Source organism: Hylobates moloch, unplaced genomic scaffold (genome assembly GCF_009828535.3).
Source record: "Hylobates moloch isolate HMO894 unplaced genomic scaffold, HMol_V3 SCAFFOLD_8, whole genome shotgun sequence".
Taxonomy (NCBI): Eukaryota; Metazoa; Chordata; class Mammalia; order Primates; family Hylobatidae; genus Hylobates; species Hylobates moloch.
This window is the reverse complement of record NW_026652283.1, coordinates 62,787,899-62,815,836: the sequence shown is the minus strand read 5'-3', so window position 1 is coordinate 62,815,836 and position 27,938 is coordinate 62,787,899. Positions and strand designations below refer to the sequence as shown.

General features: G+C 38.7%; 1 protein-coding gene across 3 annotated transcripts in view; it reads left to right on the top strand.

The window, feature by feature from the left end:
- Window positions 1–22,691, top strand: part of MROH9 (maestro heat like repeat family member 9) — a 132,704-nt gene extending 110,013 nt beyond the window's left edge. For all 3 annotated transcript variants that reach the window (XM_058442825.1, XM_032159098.2, XM_058442826.1), the window contains 2 exons: window positions 20,443–20,505; window positions 22,390–22,691. In XM_058442825.1, the coding sequence (XP_058298808.1) occupies window positions 20,443–20,505; window positions 22,390–22,631 (305 nt within the window). In that variant the 3' untranslated portion in view covers window positions 22,632–22,691. The remainder of the gene's footprint in view (window positions 1–20,442; window positions 20,506–22,389) is intronic.
- The last annotated feature ends 5,247 nt before the right edge of the window (window positions 22,692–27,938 follow it).

The following is a 27,938-nucleotide window of genomic DNA, read 5'->3' as shown; positions in this document are numbered from 1 at the left end:
AGTTCAATTATTTTGATTTTTAGATCCCACAAATAAGTGAGAAGAAGCAAAGTTTGTCTTTCTGTTCCTAGCTTATTTCACTTGAAATAATGATCCTTAGACTCACTCATGTTGTTTCAAATGACTGGATCTCACTCTTTTTATAGCTGAATAGTATTCCATTGTGTATGTGTATGTACCCCATTTTCTTTATGCATTAATCTGTTGATGAACATTTAGGTTGCTTCCAAATTTTAGCTATTGTAAACAGTGCTGCAACAAACAAAGAAATGCAGATATATCTTTGATACACTGATTTCCTTTCTTTTGGGTATATACCCAGCAGTGGAATTGCTGGATTATATGGTAGTTCAATTTTTAGTTTTTTGAGGAACCTCCAAACTCTTCTCCATAGCAGTTGTGCTAATTTATGTTCTCAGCAACAGTGTAGAGGGTCCCCATTTAACCACATCCTCACCAGCATTTGTTATTGCCTGTCTTTTTGATATAAGCCATATTAACCGGGGTGAGAGGATGTCATTGCAGTTTTGATTTGCATTTCTCTGATGATCAGTGATGTTGAACATCTTTTCATATATCTGTTTGCCATTTGTATGTCTTCTTTTTAGAAATGTATATTCAAATCTTTTGCTCATCTTTTGATCTGATTATTAGATGTTTCTCCTATAGAGTTGTTTGAACTCTTTATATATTGTGGTTATTAATCTCTTGTCAGATGAGTAGTTTGCAAATATTTTTTCCCATTATGTGGGTTGTCTCTTCACTTTGTCGATTGCTTCCTTTGCTGTACAAAAGCTTTTTAACTTGAGGTGATATCATTTGTCCATTTTTGCTTTGGTTGTTTGTGCTTGTGAGGTATTGGTCAAGAAATCTTTGCCCAGACCAATGTCCTGGAGGTTTTCCCCAATGTTTTCTTGTAATAGGCGTATATTTTGAGGTCCTAGATTTGTCTTTAATCCATTTTGGCTTGATTTTTGTATATGACAAGAGATAGGGGTCTAGATTCATTCTCCTGCAAACGGATATCCAGCTTTTCCAGCACCATTTATTGAAGAGACTGTCTTTATGTTCTTGGCATCTTTGTCAAAAATGAGTTTACTGTGGGTGTGTGGACTTCTTTCTGGGTTCTCTATTCTGTTCCATTGGTCTGTGTGTCTGTTTTTATGCCAGTACCATGCTGTTTTGGTTACTATAGCTCTGTAGTTTAATTTGAAGTCAGGTAATGTGATTCCTCCAGTTTTGTTTTTTTGGTTTAGGATAGCTTTGGCTATTCTGGGTCTTTCGTGGTTTCATATACATTTTAGAATAGTATTTTCTATTTATATAAAGAATGTCATTGGTATTTATTTTGATAGGGATTGTATTTAATCTGTAGATTGCTTTATGTAGTATGGACATTTTAACGAAATTGATTCTTCCAATCCATGAACTTGGAATGTTTTTTTCACTTCTTGGTGTCTTCTTCAATTTCTTTCATCAGTGTTTTATAATATTCATTATAAAAATCTCTCACTTATTTGGTTAAATTAATTACTAGGTCTTTAATTTTATATATGGCTATTAGAAATGGGATTTAAATTTTTTTTCACATTGTTCACTTGGCATATAGAAATGTTACTGATTTTTGTATGTTGATTTTTGTATTTTGCAACTATACTGGATTTATCAGTTCTAATAGTTTTCTTGTGAAGTCTTGAGGTTTTTCCAAATATAAGATCATGTTATCTGCAAACAAGGATAATTTGACTTCTTCTGTTCCAATTTAGATATACTTTATATCTTTCTCTCACCTGATTGCTCTAGTTAGGACTTCTAGTACTACGTTGAATAACAGTGATGACAGTGGACATTCTTGTCATGTTCCAGATTTTAGAGAAAAGGCTCTCAGTTTTTCCCATTCGGTATAATATGAACTGTGGGTCTGTCATATATGGTTTTTATTATGTTGATGTATATTCCATCTATGCAGTTTTTTAAGGGTTTTTATCATGAAGGGATATTAAATTTTATCAAATGCTTCTTCAGCATCAATTGAAATGATCATATGGTTTTATCCTTCATTCTGTTGATATAATGTATTACAGTGATTGATTTACCTATGTTGAACCACCTTTGCATCCCAGGGATAAATCCTACTAAATCATGATGGATGATCTTTCTAATGCATTGTTAATTCCATTTGCTAGTATTTTGTTGAGGATTTTTGCATTGATATTCATCAGAGATATTGGCCCATAGTTTTCTTCTTCTGATGTGTATTTATCTGGTTTTGATATTAGGGTAACACTGGCCTCATAGAATGATATTGGAAGTATTCCCTCCTCCTCTAATTTTCAGAACATTTTTTTTCATGGTAAATCCTTTTATTTATTTATTTATTTTTTATTATTATACTTTAGGTTTTAGGGTACATGTGCACAATGTGCAGGTTTGTTACATATGTATCCATGTGCCATGTTGATTTCCTGCACCCATTAACTCGTCATTTAGCATTAGGTATATCTCCTAATGCAGTCCCTCCCCCCTCCCCTAACCCCACAACAGTACCCGGAGTGTGATGTTCCCCTTCCTGTGTCCATGAGTTCTCATTGTTCAATTCCCACCTATGAGTGAGAACATGCGGTGTTTGGTTTTTTGTCCTTGCGATAGTTTACTGAGAATGATGTTTTCCAGTTTCATCCATGTCCCTACAAAGGACATGAACTCATCATTTTTTATGGCTGCATAGTATTCCATGGTGTATATGTGCCACATTTTCTTAATCCAGTCTATCGTTGTTCAGAACATTTTGATTAAGATTTGTATTCATTCTTCTTTAAATGTTTGGTAGAATTCAACAGTAAAGCCATCAGGTTCTGGGCTTTTCTTCACTGGGAGGCTTTGTATTATAGCTTTGATCTCATTACTTGTTATTGGTCTTTTCAGATTTTGTATTTCTTCCTGGTTCCATCTTGGTAGGTTGCATGTATCTAGGAATTTGTCCATTTCTTCTATATTTTCCAATTTATTGGTCTATAGTTGCTCATACTAGCCACTAATGATCCTTTGAATTTCTTCGGTAACAGTTTTAATGTCTCCTTTTTCATTTTTTATTTTATTTGGATCTTCTCCCTTTTTTTCTTAGTCTGGCTAAAGATATGTCAATTTTGTTTAACTTTTCAAAAAAGCCAACTTTCTGTTTCACTGATCATTTGTATTGTTGTTTTCAGTTCAATTCCATTTATTTCTGCCAGGTTTTTTTTTTTTTTTTTTTTTTTTTTTTGAGATGGAGTCTTGTTCTTTTGCCCAGGCTGGACTGCAGTGGAGCTATATCGGCTCACTTCAAGCTCTGCCTCCCGGGTTCACACCATTCTCCTGCCTCAGCCTCCTAGTAGCTGGAACTACAGGTGCCTGCCACCATGTCCGGTTAATTTTTTTACTTTTAGTAGAGACGGGGTTTCACCATGTTAGCCAGAATGGTCTCAATCTCCTGACCTCGTGATCCTCCCGCCTCGGCCTCCCAAAGTGCTGGGATTACAGGCGTGCGCCACCGCGCCCAGCCTGCCCTGATCTTTATTATTTCTTTTCTTTTACTAATTTTGGGTTTGGTTTGCTCTTGCTTCTCTAGTTCTTTAAGATACATCATTAGAGTGCTCATTTGAAGTTTTTCCTCTTTTTTGATATAGGCATTTACAGCTACAAACTTCTCTCTTAGTACTGCTTTTGCTGTATCCCATAGGTTTTGGTATGTTGTGTTTCCATTATTTTGTTTCAAGAAATTTTTTAATTTCTTCCTAATTTATTGATTGACCCACTGGTCATTTGGAAGTATATTGTTAAATTTCCACTTATTTGTATAGTTTCCAAAATTCCTCTTGTTATTAATTTTTAGTTTTATTCCATTGCAGTCAAAGAAGATACTTGATATTGTTTCCCTTTATTTTGAATGTTTTAAGACTGTTCAGTGACCTAACGTATGGTCTATCTGTAAAAAATAATCCATGGGCTGAGGAAAAGAATGTGTATTCTGCAGCTCTTGAATGAAATGTTCCCTAAATATATATTAGATCCATTTCATGTATAGTGCAGATTAAGTCTGATGTTTCTTTGTTGATTTTCTGTCTGGAAGATCTTTGCAATGCTAAAAGTGGGGTGTTGAAGTCTCCAGGTATTATTATATTGAAGCCCATCTCTCTCTTTCACTCTAATAGTATTTCCTTTATATATCTGAGTGCTCCTGTGTTGGGTGCATATATATTTTAAATTGTTATATCCTCTTGCTGAATTGACCCTTTTATCATTATATAGTGACCTTCTTTGTCCTTTCTTATAGTTTTTGTCTTGAAATCTATCTTTTCTGATATAAGTATAGTGACTCTTCTGATTTTTTCATTTCCATGGGCATGAAATATCTTTTTCCACCAGTTTATTTTCACTCTATGTGTGTCTTTATAGGTGAAGTGTGTTTTCTGTAGGCTGAACAGATCAATTAATCTTACTTTTTCATCCATTCAGCAAGTCTATGTCTTTTGATTAGGGAATTTAGTCCATTTACATTCAATGTTATTATTTATTAGAACTTACTCCTGTCATTTTATTATTTGTATTCTAGTTGTTTTATGGTTTCTTTCTTCTTTCTTTCCTTCCTGTCTTCCTCTAGTCAAGGTGATTTCTCTGGCAATATAATTTAGTTTCTTTTTATATTTTGTGTATCTATTGTACATTTTTTGGTTTGTGGCTACCACGGGGCTTGCAAATACAATCTTATAAACCATTATGTTAACCTGTTAACAACACTATTTGCATAAACAAACAAGATGCCTTAATTTCATCTCTCTGCTTTTTAACTTTTTGTTGCTCCTGTTTATATCTTATTGTATTGTCTATGTCTTGAAAAGTTGTTGTAGTTATTATTATTGGTTGGTTCATCATTTAGTCTTGCTGCTTAGGATAAGAATAGTTTACATACCACAGTTACAGTGTTATAATATTCTGTGTTTTTTCTGTGTACTTACTATTACCAGTGAGTTTTGTGCCTTCAGGTGACTATTTTATTGCTCATTAACATCCCTTTCTTTCTGATTGAGTTACTCCCTTTAGCATTTCTTGTAGGACAGGTCTGGTATTGATGAAATCCCTCAGCTTTTGTTTATCTGGAAAAGGCTTTATTTCTCCTTCATGTTTGAAGGATATTTTCATCAGATATACTATTCTAGTGTAACATAGTTTTCCTTCAGCACTTTGAATATGTCATGTCACTCTCTCATGGCCTGTAAGGGTTCCACTAAAAGTCTGCTGCCAGATGTATTGGAGTTCCATTGTATATTATGTGTTTCTTTTCTCTAGCTGCTTTTAGGATCCTTTCTTTATCCTTGACCTTTGGGAGTTTGATTGTTAAATGCCTTAGGTAGTCTTCTTTGGGTTAAATCTGCTTGGTATTCCACAACCTTTTTGTACTTGGATATAGATATCTTTCTCTAGATTTGGGAAGATTTCTGTTATTAGCCCTCTGAATAAACTTTCAACCCCTGTCTCTTTCTCCGCATCCTCTTTAAGGCCAGTGACTCTTAGATTTGCCCTCTTGAGGCTATTTTCTAGATCTTGTAGGCATGCTTCATTTTTTTTTATTCTTTTTGTCAGCTCTATTTTCAAATAGGCTGCCTTCAACCTCACTAATTCTTTTGCTTGATGAATTCTGCTATTAAAGTACTCTGATGCATTCTACAGTATGCTTATTGCATTTTTCAGCTCCAGAATTTCTGCTTGATTCTTTTTCATCATTTTAATCTCTTTGTTAAATTTATCTGACAGAATTCTGAATCCTTTCTTGGTGTTATATTGAATTTCTTTGCGTTTACTCAACACAGCTATTTCAAATTCTGTGTCTGAAAGGTCACATGTCTCTATTTCTCCATGATTGGTCCATGATGCCTTATTTTTTAGTTCATTTGGTGAGGTCATGTTTTCCTGAATGGTGTTGATGATAGCAGATGTTCTTCACTGTCTGGGCATTGAAGACTTAGGTATTTATTGTCGTCTTCACTGTCTGGGCTTATTTGTAGCTGTCCTTCTTGGGAAGGCTTTGCAGAGATTTGAAAGGACTTAGGTGTTGTAACCTAAGTTGTATCCACTTTGTATCCCCAAGCCAAGTAACATTGGGGTTCTTGCAGACTCATAGAGATACTGCCTTGATCGTCTTGGACAAGATCTGTGAGAATTCTCTGGCTTACCAAGAAGGGACTCTTGTTTCTTCCCTTACTTTCTGCCAAACAAACATATTCTGTCTCTCTGTTGTGAACCACCTAAAGCAGGGAGTAGTTGCATGAGCATCCCTGTGGCCACCACCATTAGGACGGCACTGGGTCGACCTGAAGCCAGTACAGCACTGAGTCTCACCCAAGGCTTACTGTGACCACTCTCTGGCCTATGTTCTCTCAAGGCCTGTGGAGCTCTACAATTAGCATATGGCAAAGCCAGCCAGGCCTGTGTTCCTCCCTTCAGAACAGTGAGGTCCCCCAAGACATGAGTGGAGGAGTTGTCCAGGAGTCAGGGACTAGGGTCAAAAACCTTGGAAATCTACTTGGTGTTCCATTGTATTACAGCTTAGCTGGCCCTCAAACTGTGAGATGCAGTCCTTCCCACTCTCCTCTCCCCTCTCCAAAGGCAGAGGAGCCTCACCTTGTAGCCACGACCATCCCAGGTCACGAGAAGTACTGCCAGACTACCACTGATGTTCCCTTAAGGCCCAAGGACTCTGAAGTCAGCTTGTGGTGAATGCTGCCTGGCCCATGATTCACCCTTCAGGACAGTGGGTTCCCCTTGGCCCAAGGCAGGTCTAAAAAATCCATCCAAAAGTCAAGTCCTGTAATCCCAAGTCCAGGATCCCAAGAGCCCACTTGATGCTCTGCCCCCTGTAACTATGCTGGGATCTAAGGTGCAAGAGAAAGTCCCCTTTACTTTTTCCTCTGCTTTCCTCAAGCAGAAGGAGTTTTGTCCCATAGCCACCACAGCTGGTAATGTACTGAGTCTCAATTGAAGCCAGCAAGTCTCAGAGGTTCACCCAAGGCCCACAATGTAGTACCTGGGTATTGCTGCTGGTTATTCAAGGACCAAGGGCTCTTCAGTTAGCAGGTAATGAATGCTGCCAGGACAGGCCTTTTCCTTCAAGGCAGTGGGTTCCCTTTTGGCCCAGGGTATGTTTAGAAATGTCATCTGGGAACTAGGACCTGGGACAGGGCCTCATGATTCTGACTGGTGACCTATCCTGCTGTGGCTGAGCTGGTATCCGACATGCAAGACAAAGTCCTCCCCACTTTTCCCTCTCCTCTCCTCAAGGGGAAGGAAAGTGTCTTTTTTGGAGCCACGAGCTGTGTAGTCTGGGGTTAGGGGAGGGCTGATGCCAGCACTGCCTTGGCTGATCATTACCCAACCCCGCTTCCAAGTAAAAAACCACCTACACAGAAGAAACACCTTCATAAGAACCCAAAGTCAGGTGAGCATGCATAGTACCTGGTTTTAACTTCATATATCTGAAAGAGGTACTGCAGACATAGAAAAAACAGTCCTGAATCACTGACTCCACTACCTCCAACCCCCGCCCCAGTGGCAGCAGTATGGTGCTAAGAGGGTCTCTGGGTGCCGAGTGAGGGAGAACACAGCAGTTGTGAGGGAGAACACAGCAGTTGTGAAGCACTAAACTCAGTGCTGTCCTGTTAGAGCAGGAAGTAAAACCAGATAAAACTCAACCAATGCCAACCCACGGAGGGAACATTTAAACCAACCCTAGTCAGAGAGGAGTCATTGATCTGGGTAATGATCAGTGGAGCTTTCTATTCCACCACCTTGCTCCACCCCCCATTTCTTCATTTTCCTTGGCTGCTTACATGTCTTCTTTTGAAAAAATGTCTGTTCATCTGTTCATGTTCTTTACTCACTTTTTAATGAGTTTTTTCTTTTTATTTTATTGGAGACATGGTCTCCTCTGTAGCCCAGGCTGGAGGGCAGTGTGAACACAGCTCACACAGCCTTGACCTCCCAGGTTGAAGTGGTCTTCTCACCTCAACCCCCTAAGTAGCTGGGACTATAGGCCTGTACCACCATGCTAGACTAATTTTTGTATTGTTTTGTAAAAATGTGGCTTTGCCATGTTGCCCAGGCTGGTTTCAAACTCTTGGGCTCAAGCAATCTGCCTGCCTTGGCCTCCCAATGTGCTAGGATTACAGGCATGAACCACCATGCCTGGGCTATTTTCTTTCTTATTTAGTTGTTTGAATTTTTTTGTAGATTCTGAATATTAATTCTTCGTCAAATGCATACTATGCAAATACTTTCTCTCATCCTGTAGATTGTCTGTTTACTCAGCTGATTATTTCTTTCACTGTGCAGAAACTTTAGTTTAATTAAGTTCCATTTGTCTGTTTTTGTTTTTGTTGTTTTCTTTTGAAGACTTACTAAATTTCTTTATCCAAGCCATATGTCCAGAAGAGCTTTCCTAGTTTTTCTTTTATAATTTTATGGATTTGGGTCTTATTTAAGTCTTTAACCTCTCTTGAGTTAATTTTTTATATATGGTAAGAAATAGGGATTTTTAAAATTTGTGTCATCTACAATTTCTTTCATCAGTGTTTTATAGTTCTTCTTATAGAGATCTTTCACCTCCTTGGTTAAATGTATTTCTTTTATTTTTTTGTAGCTATTGTAAACTGGATTTAGTTCTTGGTTTGGTTCTTGGCTTTATCCTTGTTGGTGTATGAAAATGCTACTGATTTCAGTATGTTGATTTTGTATCCTGAAACTTTACTGAAGTCATTTATCAAATACAGGAGTCTTTTGGAGAAGTCTTTAGAGTTTTCTAAATGTAACATCATATCATCAATGAAGAGGGATGATTTGACAACCTCTTTTCCAGTTTGGATGCCCTTTATTTATTTCTCTTGTCTGATTGCTCTAGTTAGGTCTTCCAGTACTGCACTGAATAGAAGTGGTGAGAGTGGACATCCTTGTCTTGTTCCAGTTCTTAGGTGGAGTGGTTTCATCTTTTCCCCATTCAGTAAAATATTGGTTGTGGGTTTGTCATATATGGCTTTTATTATTTTGAGGTATGCTCCTTATGTGCCTAGTTAAGGGTTTTTCTCATGAGGGGAAGCTGGATTTTATCAAATGCTTTTTCTACATTTATTGCGATGATTATTGTTTTTGGTTTTGTTTATGTGGTGAATCACATTTATTGATTTTTTTTTATTTGAATCATCCTACATCCTTGGAATGAAACCCACTTGATTGTGGTACATTATCTTTTCCATGTTCTGTTGGATTTGATATGCTAGTATTTTGTTGAAAATGTTTTCTTCAACAAAAAATGCCAGTGAGGCTGTGGAGAAATAGAAATGCTTTTACACTGTTGGTGGGAATGTAAATTAGTTCAAACATTGTGTAAGACAGTATGGCATTTTCTCAAAGACCTAAAACCAGGAATACCATTTGACCCAACAATCTCATTACTGGGTATATATCCAAACGAGTATAAATCATTCTATTATAAAGATGCATGCACATGTATGATCATTGCAGCACTATACACAATAGCAAAGACATGGAATAAGCCTAAACATCCATCAATACTAGATTAGATAAAATGTGGTACATATACGCCATGGAATGCTATGCATCCATAAAAAGGAATGAGATCATATCCTTTGCACAGACACGGATGAAGCTGGAAGCCATTATCCTCAGCAAACTAACGCAGAAACAGAAAACCAAACATCACATATTCTCACTTATAAGTGGGAGCTGAACAATGAGAACACATGGAAAAAGGGAAGGGAACAACACAAACTGGGGCCTGGCAGAGGTAGGGAGGAGGGAGAGCAACAGGATAAATAGCTAATGCATGTGAGGCTTAACACCTAGGTGATGGGTTGATAGGTGCAGCAAACCACCATAGCACACATTTACCTAATGTAACAAACCTGCACATCCAGCACATGTATCCCAGAACTTAAAATCAAATTAAATTTAAATTAAATTAAATTAAAAAAATATTTTCTTCTATTTTCATTAGGGATAGTGGCCTGTCATTTTCTTTCTGTTTTGCACCCTTGCCATTCTTTGATATTGTGGTGATGGCTTCATAGAATGTAGGGAGGGTTCCCGCCTCCTCCATTTGTTTTATGCCTTTGCCATGCTTTGATAGCAGGGTAATGAAGGCTTCATAGGAATTGGAGCAATTTTAATAGAATTGGTATCAGTTATTCCTTCTATGGCTGGTAGAATTCAACTGTGGATCAGTCTGGTCCTGGAGCTTTTTTTTATTATTATTAATTACTGACTCAATTTTACTACTTATTGATCTATTCAGGACTTCTATTTATTCTTGGTTCAATCTTGGGAGATTGTATGTTTCCAACAGTTTACACATTTCTTCTAGATTTCATAGTTTGTGTGCATAGAGATGCTTATAGTAGTCTCTGATGACCTTTTGTATTCCTGTGGAATCAGTTGTTTGTCATTGTTATCATTTCCGATTGTGCTTATTTGAATCTCTTATTTGAGTCTCAGAGTTGGGGACCATGCTGGGTGAAGCCAGGCCAGGCAGGCCCATCCATAGTCCCCCAGTGGCAGTCATAAGCACCAGCTCTTACGGGAATCCAGGGGGTAAGCACCCAGTGATGTGCCTGTGTGTGGAGTAGAGAAATTTCCACTGCCCTAAGTTCTCTGCATGGGAAGGGAGAGGCAGCCTAAACTCCTGATCTAGAATAGTGGGTACTCCAAATGCTGTGAGATATGTCCAGGTGTTGAGCGAAGAGACCATCAAGTTGGCTGCACCAATTTCTCTACGCAGAAAGGGAAGGGTGGCTTAGGCTCCTAATCCAGGCAAGCAAGTGCATAAAAATGCCTAGAAATATGCTCCAGAAAGGAGTAGAGAAATCACTACTGCACGGGGAAAGGCAGGGGCAGCTCAGGCTCCTAATCCAGGGGAGTGAGTGAGCCAAATGCCTGGAAATGTGCCCTGGGCATGGAGCAAAGAAAGTGCCACAGCACCAAGATCTCTGCACAGAAAGCAAGGGGTGGTGCAGGCTCCTAATGCAGGTGAGTAGGTGCATCAAATGCCTCAAAATATGCCTTAGTGTGGAGCAGAGGGAGCACTGCCACACAAAATTCTTTGCATAGGAAGGGAAGGGTGGCCCATGCTTCTAATTCAGGTGAGCAGGAATCGGATTCTCTCTCCCACTCCTTGGAACTAGTGGGGCTCATTCTCCTGACTGAAGGGAACAGGTTGAGGCACCTAGCAATGACATATACAGAGCTGTCATCCCAGGTCTCAAAGGTGTCCTTGGCTGTAAAACTCACTGCAGCTTCAGCAACTCTCCTTCTGCTGCAGTCCTGCAACAAGAAAGATCCCAATTTCAATGCCTATCTCTGGAAGGTACTCCACATTCACTGCTTGCTGTGGGAACCCTTCACCCACTTCAAAGCAAGTGCTCTGAAGCCCAAGACAAATGCTCATGGTAGCCATCACTGCCAGATCACCAAACAATGACTGACTTTGTATGAGCCCAGTTTGAAAATGTTGTCCTCCTCTTGGTCCCAAATACTCCCAGGCTTTCAAAAGAGATCTGTGATGGATTCATCCTAGGAGAAAGAGTAAACAGGAAATAGACCAGCCCTCACAATGAACAAAGCCTTGAACATCTAAATCCCTGGCTGGATAAAGAAGATATACCTTTAGCTTAACTGCCTGGCAGAAGCAAAAATAAATCCCCTCTGAGAGAAGATAAATTACCCAGAGACTCAAATTTTCTACACACAATTTCATACACAATAGCTGACAGTTAATCAAAAACAACCAGACGTATAGAATTTTTTAATTACAAGAGAAAACAAATAGTAGATATAGAATGAAGAATATATCATTGTTGCAGTTATTAGGTATACCTTTAAAATAAATATGATTAATGTATTCAAAAGATTAAATAATGAAATGGAATGCAGAACTGAATGGATGAAATCAGCAGCATATTAGAAAAAGCTTAAAAGAGAATTGGATATGTCAGAATAAAATATTCAACCTAAAGATTAAAGTTTGAAGAAATAAAAATGAAAAATATAAAAAGAGTGTAAGATAATATGAGACATGGCTAAATGGTCTAACATACAGACTTCAAAAAGAGAGAGGAGAAAGAATGAGGCAGAACTACTGTAAGAGATGATGGCCAAGAATTTTCCAAAACTAAAATAAGGCAAAACAAAAAATAAAATGGCTAAGTTTGGATAAAAGGAAATGAAACATTCAAAATTAGCAAATAAATAATTGCATATTTTAAACATTCCAAAAATTCAGAAAAAAGTTCTCAAATTAATCTGCTTAGCAAGTTTTCTAGATACAACATCAATATACAAAGATCAATTGGATTTCTATACATAAACAATAAAAAATTAGAAGCTTAATTTTTAGACCAATGAAGCAGAATAGAGAACCCAGAAATAAAGTAAAATACAGCCAAATGATCTTCAACAAAGCAAACAAAAATATAAAGTGGGGATATGACACCCTATTCAACAAATTGTGCTGGGATAATTGGCAAGCCACATGTAGAAGAATGAAAAGTAGATTCTCATCTCTCACCTTATACAAAAATTAACTCAAGATGGACCAAAGACTTAACTCTAAGACCTGAAACCATAAAAATTCCAGAAAAATAGCATCAGAAAAACCTTTCTAGGCATTGGCTTAGGCAAAGACTTCATGACCAAGAACCCAAAAGCAAATGCAACAAAAATAAGATAAACAGATGGGACTTAATTTAACTAAAAAGCTTCTGCACAGCAAAAGAAATAATCAGCAGAGTAAAGCAACAACCACAGAGTGGGAGAAAATCTTCATGAACTATACATCCAACATAATCTACAAGGAACTCAAATCAGAAAGAAAGAAACAATCCTATCAAAAAGTGGGCTAAGGACATGAATAGATAATTCTCAAAAGAAAATATACAAATGGCCAACAAACCTATGAAAATATGCTCCATACCAGTAATTATTAGGAAGATGCAAATCAGAACCACAATATGATACCACCTTACTCCTGCAAGAATGGCCATAATTTAAAAATCAAAAAATCATAGATATTGGTGTGGATGTGGTGAAAAGGGAACACTTTTACACTGCTGGTGGGAATCTAAACTAGTACAGCCATTACGGAAAATGGTGTGGAGAGTCCTTAAAGAACTAAAAGTAGATCTACCATTTGATCCAGCAACCCCACTATTGGGTATCTACCCAGAGGAAAAGAAGTCATTATTAAAAAGAAAAGACACTTGCAAATGCATGTTTATGGCAGTACTTTGCAATTGCAAAAATATAAAACTGGCCTAAATGTCCATCAATCAACAAATGGATAAATAAAATCGGGTGTATATATACTGTGAAATATTACTCAGCCATTAAAAATGAATGAAATAATGGCATTTGCAGCAACCTGGATAACTGTAGATCATTCTTCTAAGTGAAGTAACTCAAGAATGGAAAACCAAACATCCTGTGTTCTCACTTATAAGTGGGAGTTAGGCTATGAGGATGCGAAGGCATAAGAATGATACAATGGGCCAGGTGCAGTGGCTCATGCCTGTAATCCCCGCACTTTGGGAGGCTGAGGTGGGCAGATCACGAGGTCAGGAATTCAAGACCAGCCTGACCAACATGGTGAAACCCCGTCTCTACTAAAAATACTAAAAAAATTAGCCAGGCATGGTGGTGCATGCCTGTAATTTCAGCTACTCGGGAAGCTGAGGCAGTAGAATTGCTAGAATCTGGGAGGTGGAGGTTGCAGGAGCTGTAATTCCAGCTACTCGGGAAGCTGAGGCAGTAGAATCGCTAGAATCTGGGAGGTGGAGGTTCCACTGCACTCCAGCTTGGGCAACAGTGTGAGACTTCATTAAAAAAAAAAAGATACAGTGGACTTTGGGGACTCAGGGGAAAGGGTGGGAAGGGATGAGGGATAAAAGACAATATATTGAGGGGCCAAGATGTCCAACTAGAAACAGTGGCAGTCGGAGGCTTCCATCGAAAAGAACCATAATAAGTGCATTAATCTTTCACTGGCAACCAAGGTATCCAGGTTCTCTCATCAGAACTGACTAGGCGGCTGGTGTGATCCATGGAGAGAAAGGAAGAGCAAGCAGTGTGATGTGGTGGCCCATCTGGGAGCCACACGAGCAGAGGAGTCTCTACCCCCCCAGCCAAGGGAGGCGATGAGTGAGCATCCTACCCAGCTGGGGGGACTGTGATTTTTCCATGGAACTATGAAACCCACAGATTGAAAGATCCCACTCATGAACCCACACCACCAGGGCCTAGGGCCTTAACCCCAGAGCCATGCAGATTCTCAATAGCCTCCCAGCTGGACTCTGCTTAAGCCTGCCGAGCCCCTGGGGAGGAGGGGTAACCAGCACCACAGCTGCAGCTGCCTGCTGTCTAAGCCATTTGAGCTTCTTGGGAAAGGGGCAGCAGCCAGCACTGGGACTCACAACTGCCTAACATGTTAAGCTCCCTGGGCAGGGGAAGTGTGGCATCCATCTCTATAGCTCCAGGCTGTGCTTTTCCCCTGCTGGAACCAGTAGGGCTGGACAGCTTGGTCCCAAAAGGTGTCCCCAACAGCCCAACATACCAGCTGTGGAAGACTGCAGCCAGAGGACCTCTTCAGGCCTGACCCTGACTCATCCTTCCTCACTGGGTGGGGCTTCCTGCAGGACATCCAACAACTCTAACCAGAGGCTCAGGGACAGAACCCAGATCTCCCTGGGCCTGAGCCTCTAGTGGGAGAGATGGCTGCAGTCTCTGTGAATCAGCAGACATAGCCTTTCCTCCTGATAGTTCTGAGGAATTCAGGAGCCCAGATGAGTGGGTTTCCCCCTAGTAAAGCACACCCCTGCACCAAGGATCAGTCAAAGTGCTTCATTAAATGGGTCCTGTTCCCCATGCCACCCAACTGGGTGAGACCCTCCAACAGGGGTTGTCAGATACCCTACACAGGAGCGATCCAACTGGTATCAGGTCAGTGCCGCTGCCAGAAGATGGAGCAGGCACCCATCTTTGCTGTTCTCCAGCCTCCTTGAGTGACATCTCCAGATGCAGGAGCAAACCAGATGAATAGGGCATGAAGTGGACCCCCAGCAAATGGCAGCAGCCCTACAGAAGAGGGACCTGACCATTGAAAGAAAAACAAATAAAAAGCAACAACAGCACCAACAACAAAAAAGTCCTCACAAAAACTTCATCCAAGAGTCAGCAGCCTCAAAGATCGAAACTAGGCAAACTCACAAAGATGAGAAAGAATCAATGACAAAATGCTGAAAACCCAAAAAGCCAGAGTACCTCTTCTCCAAATGTTTGCAATGTCTCTCCAGCAAGGGCACAGCACTGGACAGAGGATGAGATGGACAAATTGACAGAAGTAGGCTTCAGAAGATGGGTAATAAAAAACTACACTGATTAAAGAAGTATGTTCTAACCCAATGCAAAGAAGCTAAAAACCTTGATAAAAGGTTAGAGGAGCTGCTAACTAGAATAACCAGTTTAGAGAGGAACAGAAATGACCTAATGGAGCTGCAAAACACAGCACAAGAACTTTGTGAAGCATACACAAATATCAATAACTGAATCAACCAAGTGGAAGAAAGAATATCAGAGTTTGAAGACCACTTTATTGAAATAAGGCATGCAGGCAAGATTAGAGAAAAAAGAATGAAAAGGAACAAACAAAGCCTCCAGGAAATTGGAGACGTTGTGAAAAGATGAAACCGGTGATAGACTGGAATACCTGAAGGAGATGGGATGAAAGGAAATAAGCTGGAAAACGCACTTCATGATATCATCCAGGGGGACTTCCCCAACCTAGCAATACAGGCCAACATGCAAATCCAGGAAAAGAGAGAGAACACCATTAAGATACTCCACAAGAAGACAAACCCCAAGATACATAATCATCAGATTCTCCAAGGTCAAAATAAGGGAAAAAATGTTAAGGGCAGCCAGAGAGAAAGGCCACGTCACCTACAAAGGGAAGCCAATCAGACTAAGAGTGGACCACTCAGCAGAAACTCTGCAAGCCAGAACAGATTGGGGGCCAAATTCAACATTCTTAAAGAAAAGAATTTCCAACCCAGAATTTCATATCCAGCCAAAATAAGCTTCATAAGTGAAGGAGAAATAAAATCATTTCCACACAAGCAATTGTTGAGGGATTTCATTACTACCAGGCCTGCCTGAAAGAAGCACTAAATATGGGGGAAAAAAAAAACCACACCAAAATATATTCTTTCAGGCAAGAGAAACAAATAAAGCATATTCAAATAGGAAGAGAGGAAGTCAAATTGTCTCTGTTTGCAGATGACACGGTTTTATATTTAGAAAGCAACATCACCTCAGCCCAAAAACTCCTTAAGCCGATATGCAACTTTAGCAAAGTGTCAGGATACAAAATCAATGTGTAAATATTACAAGCATTTCTTTACACAAACAATAGACAAGCAGAGAGCCAAATTATGAATAAATCCCCATTCACAATCACTACGAAGAGAATAAAATACCTTGGAATACAGCTAACAAGGGATGTAAAGGACCTCTTCAAGGAGAATTACAAACCACGGGTCAAGGAAATAAGAGAGGATGGAAAAAAAAAAAAAGGAAAAACATTCCATCCCCATGGATAAGAAGAATCAATATCATGAAAATGGCCATACTACCCAAAGTAATTTATAGATTCAATGTTACTCCCATCATACTACTATTGACATTCTTCACAAAATTAGAAAAAAACTAGTTTGATTTCATATAGGATCAAAAAAGATATCATATGGCCAAGACAATCCCAAGCAGGAAGAACAAAGCTGGAGGCATCATGTTACCTGACTTTATACTACAAGGCTACAGTAATCACAACAACATGGTACTGGTACAAAAACAGACATATAGACCAATGGAACAGAAAAGAGACCTCAGGAATAACACCACACATCTACAACCATCTGACCTTCGACAAACCTGACGAAAACAAGCAATGGGGAAAGGATTTCCTATTTAATAAATGGTGCTGGGAAAACGGGCTACCCATATGCAGAAAACTGAAACTGGACCCTTTCCTTACACCTTATACAAAAATTAACTCAACATGGCTTAAAGACTTAAATGTAAACCCAAACCACAAAAACCTAGAAGAAAACCTAGGCAATACCACTCAGGACATATGCATGGGCAAAGACTTCATGGCAAAAATGCCAAAAGCAATTGCAACAAAAGCCAAAATTGGCAAATGGGATCTAATTAAAGAGCTTCTGCACAGCAAAATAAACTATCATTAGGGTGAACAGGCAACCTACAGAATGAGAGAAAATTTTTGCAGTCTACCCATCTGAGAAAGGTCTAATATCCAGAATCTACAAGAAACTTAAATAAATTTACAAGAAAAAAACAAGTATCAACAGCTGAATCAATCAAGTGGAAGAAAGAATATCAGAGTCTGAAGTGGGCAAAATAACAAAAGTGGGCAAAGAATATGAACAGACACTTCTCAAAAGAAGACTTTTACATGGCCAACAAACTTATGAAAAAAAGCTCAACATCACTGATTAGAGAAACGCAAATCAAAACCACAGTGAGATACCATCTCATACCAGTCAGAATGGTGATTATTAAAAGCTCAAGAAACAATAGATGCTGGCAAGGCTGTGGAGAAATAGGAATGCTTTTACACTGTTGGTGGGAATGTAAATTAGTTCAACCATTGTGGAAGACAGTATGGTGATTCCTCAAAGATCCAGAACCAGAAATACCACTTGACCCAGCAATCCCATTACTGAGTATATACCCAAAGGAATACAAATCATTCTCCTATAAAGACACATGCACACCTATGTCTATTGCAGCACTATTCACAATAGCAAAGTCATGGAACCAACCCAAATGCTCATCAATGATAGACTGAATAAAGAAAATGTGGCACATATATACCATGGAATACTATCCAGCCATAAAAAAGAAATGAGATCATGTCCTTTGCAGGGACATGGATGAAGGTGGAAGCCATCATCCTCAGCAAACTAACACAGGAACAGAAAACCAAACACCACATGTTCTCACTCATAAGTGGGAGTTGAACAATGAGAACACATGGACACAGGGAGGGGAACAACACACACCAGGGCCTGTTTGGTGGTGGGAGGTAAGGGGAAGAAACTTAGAGGATGGGTCAATAGGTGCAAAAATTTTATTTAAAATAAATGAAAGGTTATGTATGCACTCACATATTTTAAAAAATGATGGAAAGAAAAAAGAAAATAAATTTCTCTCTACAATTAAAAAAAAAAGACTACCTATTGGGTACAGTGTACACTGCTCAGGGGACAGGTGCACCAAAATCTCAGAAATCACCACTAAAGGACTTAACCATGTAACCAAATACCACCTCTTCCCCCAAAGCCTATTGAAATAGAACATTAAAGTTTAAAAAATACCAATACAATAGCACCAAAAATCATCAAATACCTTAAAATAAAACTAAGAAATGATGCACAAAATGAATACACATAAAACTGAGAAACATACAGAAAATTTTTAAAAGAGTTCCATACAGGGATATATTATGCTCATTGATTGAAAGATTAAATATTATGATGATGTCAGTTCTCCCCAGATTGATCTGTATAGATTCAATGTATTCCCAAACAAAATCTTACTGGGGATTTTGGGTGTGTGTGTGAAATGTGACAAGCTGATTATAAACTTTATATTAAAACTTAAGTGTTCAAGAATAGCCAAGATAATTTAAAGAGGAACTAGAGTTGAAGGACTTATACCATGGGATATCAAGATGCATTACACATTAAGGTCATGTGGTAGTGACACAATGATAGACAGACAGAATGGAGTCAAGACATTGACCACACACAATTTACGATCTAGGGGACACTGCCAAACAGTAAGGTAAGAACAATTTTTCTCTTAATGGTGCAGTATCAACTATACAGGTATATAAAAATATCTTGACCCCAACTTCATGCTGTATAACTCCAGCTGGATGGTATATATAAGCATAAAAGGTAAAACAGTAAAGCTTCCAGAAGTAAATATAGGAGAATATCTTTATGGCTTAAGACAAGCAAACATTTCCTAAACAGTACCTCAAAATTAACTAACCATAAATATAAAGATGATGAGTTCAACTACATTGAAATTAGGGGTTTCTGTTAATTAAAAAACAAATGCAAATAAAAAGTTTAGCCATGAGATAAGAGAAGATATTGTAAGATATGCACCATTTTAAAAAGATTAGTACTCAGAACTTTAAAATGTCTACAGTGACTAAGAAAAAGATAACTCAATATATAAGCAGGCAAGAGACTTATCTGAATAAGCATTTCACAAAAGAAGACATCCAAATGACCAGTAAATACACAAATGATCTTATTAACAACAAAAAATGAAAGTTAAAATTACAATGTGATATTATCACCAAACCCATGAGAATGACTGAAAGGAAACATTTTAACAGTATCAATTGTTCAGAGGACATAGAGCAATGAAAATGTTAGCATACTGTTGGTGGGAGTGAAAATTAGTACAGCCACTTTGGATAACTGTTTAGCAGTAACCGCTAAAGTGGAACATAAGCATACCCGGTAAATCTTCTAGTTATATACCAAACAGCAGTTATACAAATACATGCCAAAATTCATGTACAAGAATGCCCATAACTTCATTATTCATAATGGCTCCAAACTGGAAACAACACAAATGCTCATCAACAGCAGAATGGATTTAAAAAACTGATGCATTCATAAGATGCACCCGTACATAGCAGGTTCAGCAAACTCTTTCTGTTAAAGGGCCAATAATGAATATTTTAGACTTTGAGTACCATATAGTCTCTGTTGCAACTCTACTGTGGTAGGGTGAAAACAGCCATAGATATGTAAACAAATGAGCCAATGTGAATGGCTGTATCTCAAGAAAACTTTATTTGCTAGCCTCTGCCATGTAGCAATAGAAATGAACAAACTATTGCTACATGAAAGAACATGGTTGAATCTTAAAATGTAATGTGAAGGAAAAGAAAGCAGACACAAAAGAATATATTCTGAAAGGTGGAGGAGGAGACTGGGAGAGCCTTGAAGGAGGCTTCCAGGATGCTGCTAAAATTCTATTTAATAACCTAAGTGGTAGCCCTGGTGTGTTCCTTTTGTGGTCATTCACTGAGCTGTCCAATATGATTTGTGCTCATTTATGCTCTCATATATCTTTCAATAAAAAATTTTATGAGACAATAATTAAAGTACTAAAAGATGACTCAAGGATAATATAGAGATGCTTTGCTTTGAAAAAAGCAAAGAAGGTAGCCAGATAACATCAGAAAATGTATTTTCATAATGCATGTTACAGTAACTTTAATTTTTATTATGTGCATAGGATATTTGGCAAAATCAGGTGGTCATTTACTGCTTAGAGATGAAATCGAAGTCATGCTTCGTGGTGAGTATTGAGGTTATAACAAAATCTTTATGCATAAATCTAAATACATTTACTATTTGTGATTCTAGTCACATATGAGTTCTGTTAGAGTGTCAGGCCAGATAGGAAGAGTAGTGATTGGATAATTACGGACGAATCAATGAAAGGACTGGGTTAAAAGGTATGATTTTTCTCTTTCTATTCTATTTCCCCTTACTTTCTTTCCCTGTTTCAGTCTCTCCATGTATTCCACCAATTGTCTGAGAACTATCATCCTAGAGCCCTTGGGAACTTCAGAAATTTGAAAACTCATTTACTCACTCATCTAACAAATATTTTTTAGCATCTCTTATGTTTATGTGACAGCACTATTTACTGCTAGGGACAGAGTTGCAAATAAAGCAGTCTCTTCCCTCAGAGAATTCACATTTTAGTGGATAGCAATGTACAATACATTTGCAGAGGAGGGAATTAAAGAAAGGTAATATTAGTCTATCAAAATGTTTGGGTCTTAGGAATCTCCCTTAGCCTCTGTCTATTGTCCCATCAGGGTCAGAATTACAAATAGTGAGTTATAAAAACAAGTTGGCTGCCTTCCTTCCTTTTCTTTCTTAATAGTCTATTTTTTAGAGCAGTTTCAGGTTCACAGCAATATTGAGCTGCAGGTACAGAGACTTCCCAACTACCTTCTCTCCTCACCTATGCATAGCCTCCCCCATTATTGACATCCCCCACCAGAGTAGTACATTTATTATAATTCGTGGACCTACATTTATACATCATTACCTTCCTTCCTTATTCATTCATTCATCCATTCATTCATTCACTCACTCACTCATTCATTCAACACATATTTGACTACCTGCTAAATGCCAAACACTAGAATTTTCCATCTTTCTTACAGTCATTTTCTTCTTTCATTCCCCCCCTCCTGCTCCTTCTCATCTCTGTTTTCTAAATCTCCCCATTTGTTTCTATTTCTTTTATCAAGAAATAAAATAGTAATTTCTCACAGTCCACTATCTGGATATAATGATATTAGCATTTTGGTATTATCCCAGATTTTTTTTTTTTTTTTTTTTTGAGACGGAGTCTCCCTCTGTCACCCAGCTGGAGTGCAGTGGCATGATCTCAGCTCACTGCAACCTCTGCCTCCTGGGTTCCAGTGATTCTCCTGCCTCAGCCTCCCGAGTAACTGGGACTATAGGCGCGTGCCACCAAGCCCGGCTAATTTTTTATATTTTTAGTAGAGATGGGGTTTCACCATGTTAGCCAGGATGGTCTCGATCTCCTGACCCTGAGATCCACCTGCCTCAGTCTCCCGAAGTGCTGGGATTATAGGCATGAGCCACCATGCCCGGCCTATCCAGGATATTTCTAAAGAATAAAAGCTATATTTTTTTAAACTGTCATAACTGTTTTTTAACTTTTTTCACTTACCTTTATAATATAAACATCTTTATAAGCCAAGAAATATGGGCCTACATTATGTTGATACGTATGCAGCGTTTCATTTTATGTTCCTAACTCTTAAGCAGTTCCCTATTAATGAACACTTAGACTGATTTTAACTTTTTCATTACTATGACCAATACGAACCTCTTCCTAAATATACGAATACATGTTTATGTTATCTAGCAGAATGCTCAGCACATAAAAGGTCCTTGGTAATTTTTAGCGAATATTCCCATTTTTCTTTTAATAGGGTCTATGTGGGGTTTTAATAGGGATAGATGATAAAACTTCCTGAATGCTATCAGTCAAAGTTACAAAATGCAGAGGGAATGCAGAGGAGACATGGAGAGAAGGGGGCACTCTGTGAAAGGTGGCAGGGCTGTTTAGTATTAAAGCCTCATGGCCTCTAAGAAAGAGATAACTTGAACTAAAGTCTCTTCTGTATTACAGTTATTGAACGACTGCTCCGAGATGAAGACCCTATGATCGAAGAGTTGGCTGAAATAACCTACGATATTTTTAAGAAAATAGACCATAAACTGACCTCTGCAACTCTTAAACAAAACTTCCAAAAATTGCTTAAATTCTTCTACATCAAAAAATTGAAGCCTCTTTACAATTATAACTCACCCAATGGCCAGATAGACAGTCCTACAGACAGTAAAGATATCAAGAATGATAAGGCCTTATAGAAGAGAATGATGATGACATTCATCATTCATAAACAATGGGAAGTCCAACAATGTCTTGGAGCCGACCTTAGAAGAAGAATGATTTTTCTTTCCCTCTTGACAACTTGAGTCTGTTTGTAGATGCTTTTCTGAAAAATGGTGGAAGCTTTTACTGTTACTTCTTAATTCTCTATTAAAATACAGAAATCTGAGAGAACTGGTGCCTCTGTATGTCTGACAGTGATCAGAAGCCCTATTTCATCAAAACCATTAAGACAATTGAAAATAACATATGCAAAGTGTTTGATGAGAAGCTCTGGGAACTTGATTCAGTCCGTAAGCTCTACTGAGCACCTTCTAAGTGCCAGATACTGTGTTAGGCAGTGGGGACATTTGGATGATATAGACAAGGTTCCTGACCTCAGGATGGGCACAGTCTAGTGACACATAGTATGGTCATTTCTATCATGCTGGGAGAAAGACTGCCTAGGGCAGTGTTAACAAAAAAGATATGGAACTTGAAGACGGGAAAGGGGAGAAGGAAATGTATTCTGGGTACAGGTATTAAGCAATAAGAGTGTAGGAGAAAGTGGAGGAGTTTGTGGGTAACTATGAGGAAGAAAGAATGAAAAGAGCTGATACCCAAGGGAAGATTACTTTATGCTAATGGATTTGAGCTTTTTAAAAGAAAGATTGGATAAGTCCATCACAGTCAGTACTCCCATTGCCATCAGAATGATAAAACCTCATCAATGATCTTGCTCGACTTAAGGCTCAGGCTTATCCCTCACTCCTCCCACCTTACCTTCTCTGGATCCCCATATCTCCACCTGAGCATAAGCCATGCTAGCCACAGTAAATTACTTGTAATTAGATGAAAGCACTTTTTCTCTGTTAATTCAGATATAGTGGCATCTGAATTTGTAATGTGGCAACTTGCAGTTCAAGTATGTTTTCCTTTCTTTGCTGGGTCACTTCTCTAGTATTGTATGGCAGCCACTCCAGCTTCCCCTACATTCTCCTTCAGCTTCTCTGCCTTCTGGGCCAGGGGAGTTTAGTTTTATTGACAAAGGATTCCAGCTTCTCCTGCAAAATACCCACATCATCAACATCAATATTGGAAGCAATAAGAGATGGACACAGTTTTGAGCTTGTGGGTTCTACCTTGTCCTTGCTCTTCCCATTTCACATACACCTTCCCTCCCAACGGTCTGCCCTGCATATTTCAAGTTCCAGGGTCAGATGTGAAGATGACAGATTTCAGAGACTAGACTACTTATCCTGCTCCCACAATTTCATATGGTCAAATCCCCAGTTCTGCTTCTGTAGTTGAGTCCTGATGTATATATCTAGGATCCATTTTCTTTCCCTCCTTGATCAAGTTGGGTGGGTGTTGCTCCTATATTTTGCCTTAACACCCTGTGATTATACCTTTCATCACTTTTATCACACTGTAGTAAATTTATCTATTTCCTTCTCCTTCTGCCTCATAAAATGGAAGTTTCATGAAAGCTACTGTCATATCTTACACTTGGTTGTGTGCTCTTGGGCTCAATGCCTGGTACCTATATATGCTCAAAGAATACTTGCCAAATGAACGAAATGTTAACAAGACATATTACTTTCACACTTCAATAAAAGTTTTTACATATTTATGAAATGTGGAGTAATAAAGACTAGAAATAAAGAATACATAATTTTAATTTATCCCTTAACCCATATTATTTTATATATCCAGGTGTCCCAGATCTCACATTTCAAAATTAGGGCAAATTTTCATTCTCACCTAATGAACTAGCAGAATACCTAAAGAGGTAGGCTGAATAATGACCTCCCCAAAAATATCCAATTCCTAATCCCTGGAATCTGCAGATATTTTGCTGTATGCGGCAAAAGGAACTTAACAGATGTGACTAAAAGTCTTGAGATGGGGAGATTACTTTGGATTATCTAGGTGGGCCCAATGTAATCATAGCGTCTTTATAAGAGGAATATGGGAGGTCAGTGAGAAAGGGGATTCTTGAAGATGCTACACTTCTTTTTGAAGATGGAGGTAGGGTCCATGAGCCAAAAAAATGCAAGGAATACAGGTCTAGGAGCTGAAAAGGGCAAGGAAATGGACTTCCATAGAATTTCCAGTGAGCATGGGTCCTAAAAACATCTTGACTTTGGCCCAGCGAAACCCACACGGGACACCTGACATCCAGAATTGTATGATAATAAATTCATGTTGTTTTAAGGCCCTGTTTGTGGTAATTTGCTAGAGCAGCAAAAGGAAATTAATATACCTGTATTTCTGCAAAACAAAGAAAACCAAATCAGCCAATACCCATCAATCAACCAGACAGCAACTGGTATAATGGGCCTTATACAAATGTTGATATTTCTTTAAAAGGTCTGATAATCATATTAGACATGATCTTCATCATCTCCTGGTTCTCTCTCCTCTTTCTCCTTTCCACATTTTCTCTTCACCCCACATTTTCCTGATTTTTTCAGGATCTCTGAGTTGTTTTCACTTTACTTGGTAAAACACTCAACTCTCCAGAGGGTTCAACTCCTACTTAGATATCCAGGTCTTCCATATGCTCTGAAGACATAAGAGTATCCCTTCAATAGATTTCACCTTCTTTAGGAAATAATTGTGGTTATGAACACCTTTCTTCTTGGCACATGGCTGTTATTCCCCTTTTTGAAAAGTATAATAATCCTTGAAAGCTTCTCCATTGTTTCCTGGAGTAAGAGAGAAATAGTCAACATGGCGTTTGAGGCCATGCAGGATCCGGCCCTGCATCACTTGCCAGCCTCATGGAACACTCTCCTGCTCACTCTTTGTGCTCCAGAAACACTGGCTTCCTCAACTCCCCATTCTCCCCATGAATTAGGATCTTCACTCATGTTCTTCCTGTGCCAGAAGCACTCTTCCTTTCCCCTCACACAGTCAGTTCCTACCCATCCTTCAAAACCCAACTCAGAACTTATTTCCACAGGAAGCATCTTTGACCCCCATATACCTTTGGAGCACTTACCACAATAGCTAGGATAATTAATGATAGAATAAATTAATGGAAAGGTAATTCATCTGCAATTAGTTGCCTCTACTCTGGCCCTGTTGCTAAAATGCCAGCTCCACAAGATCATGAATTGTGTTTGCTTGATTCACCCCTGTATCCACACAGGCCATAGTAGTATTTAATACATATTTGTCACATGGATACATTTGTCAAATGGATAAGTAAATAGACACAGGAGCAGACTTTCTGATACTAGGTGGCTAGATATGTGTAAGGGAAGAGACAGCCTAAGCTTTATTGGGCATATTGTTGTGGCCCATGGTATGGGGAAGTGGGACACATTTGTTGCAGACTTACTACATGATAAGCACTCTTTGTGTGTCTATTTCATTTCATCCTCACAATAATCCTGAAAAAAAAGGTATTTTTGTTCCTATTGCACAGTTGAAACAATTTCATAGACTCTGTTGGCTTTGATATTCATGCAAGGGGAGAAGATTCGAGAGATCCCTGGTGAGTTCACTATTCCAGGAGGATAACTGACCTCCATTTTATACCACAAAATTATGGTGGCACCCTCTCAGAGAAGGAGGTATCCTCCCTCTTAGAGGCCTTCTCTAACTCACGTTTCCACAGCACACTTGGCCTAGTGGCTACTGTACCCCAGACACTACAAAGTGCTTTGCTTGTAATATCCGACTTATTCTTCCCAACAATCTTAGCAGCTGGGTATTATTACTGCTCCCATTTTACTGAAAAGCAATCTGAATCTCAGAGAGATTGGGTAAATCATCACATAACTTAAGGAGAGGAGTGCAGAATATCTGAACTCAAGGACTCCAGAACAGGATACTTAATCACTATATCACTGAAATTGCCCTTCTATGGATTTGGTTTTCCCACTGGGTATAAACTCGGTTTGCACATTGGAATCATTTATACTGATTTAAAAATACATATCAGTAAACAGGCTTTAATCCAGACCATTTATATCAGAATATTTGGGCTTGACACCTGGCCATCAGTGTTTTTTTTTGTTTTGTTTTGTTTTTTGAGACGGAGTCTCGCTCTGTCGCCCAGGCTGGAGTGCAGTGGCACGATCTCGGCTCACTGCCAGCTCTGCCTCCCGGGTTCACGCCATTCTCCTGCCTCAGCCTCTCTGAGTAGCTGGGACTACAGGTGCCCGCCACCATGCCTGGCTAATTTTTTTTTTTTTTTTTTTTTTTTTATTTTTAGTAGAGACGGGGTTTCATGGTGGTCTCGATCTCCTGACCTCGTGATCCGCCCGCCTCGGCCTCCCAAAGTGCTGGGATTACAAGCGTGAGCCACCGCACCCGGCCATCAGTGTTTTTTAAGAGTCAAGTCAGTATTGTGTGTCAGTGTATTAGTCAGTCCTTGAGATCAGGTTTAGACATTTCTATATCATCAGCATCTAGCACTGTGTTTGTCATGTGGGGAAAAATGTCATAAATTTATAATTCATTGGGTGTAGGAACCAATCATTTATTTGTTCACAAACAAACATTAGTTTAGTTAGGGTGAAGAGACATTGTACTAGGAAATAAGAATATAAAGCATTTCCAGATGCATCATTCTAATAAGATACTCCATAATAGGTGAGGCAGAGGAGGAAGAGAGGCTGTTCCCCATTAAAAGAAGAAGATATCTAAATTCTAAAGAGGATTGCTGTTTAGACTGACACATTCGAAATTCCAAGCATCTGACAAAGTAAAAACCAAAAGTTTAATAGACTTGCATCAATTTGTTTAGTTTCCAGTTTGTTTTTTTGCAATATCTAAATAACCACTGATGCCAAGTTGATAAATACTGAAGCATGTCCATGGTCCTGAGGTGGCACCTTGCAATAATGACTTGAGTAGAATAGGAAGGCACATGGATAGAGAATGGATATTCTGGCAGGGCAGTGTCCTGGTAGCCCAACACAACATTTTCATAATACATGAGAAATATTGGCTTGATGCAGAGGCCAGTACTATGATGGTTCCCTCTTGAGAAAATATTTTTAAAAACCTAGACTTGAATTGTGGAGACATGGGTTTGAGTTCTAGCTTCTCTGCTTACTAGCTGGAAGCCTTAGGTAATTCATTTTATTTATTTTTCTATGATATGGAGTTAACATTCCCCCAGAGCATGCACAGGACTATTGTGAAGTTTTAATGGGATAATTTTATAGAATTATATAGTTTTAAGTAATCCTTTTTGTAAGAGAATGAAGAACATAGCTCTGCCACACCACCAGAACGTTTGAGGAAGATAACAGTCTCATCCAATTATTGCTCTCAGCTTCAATTCT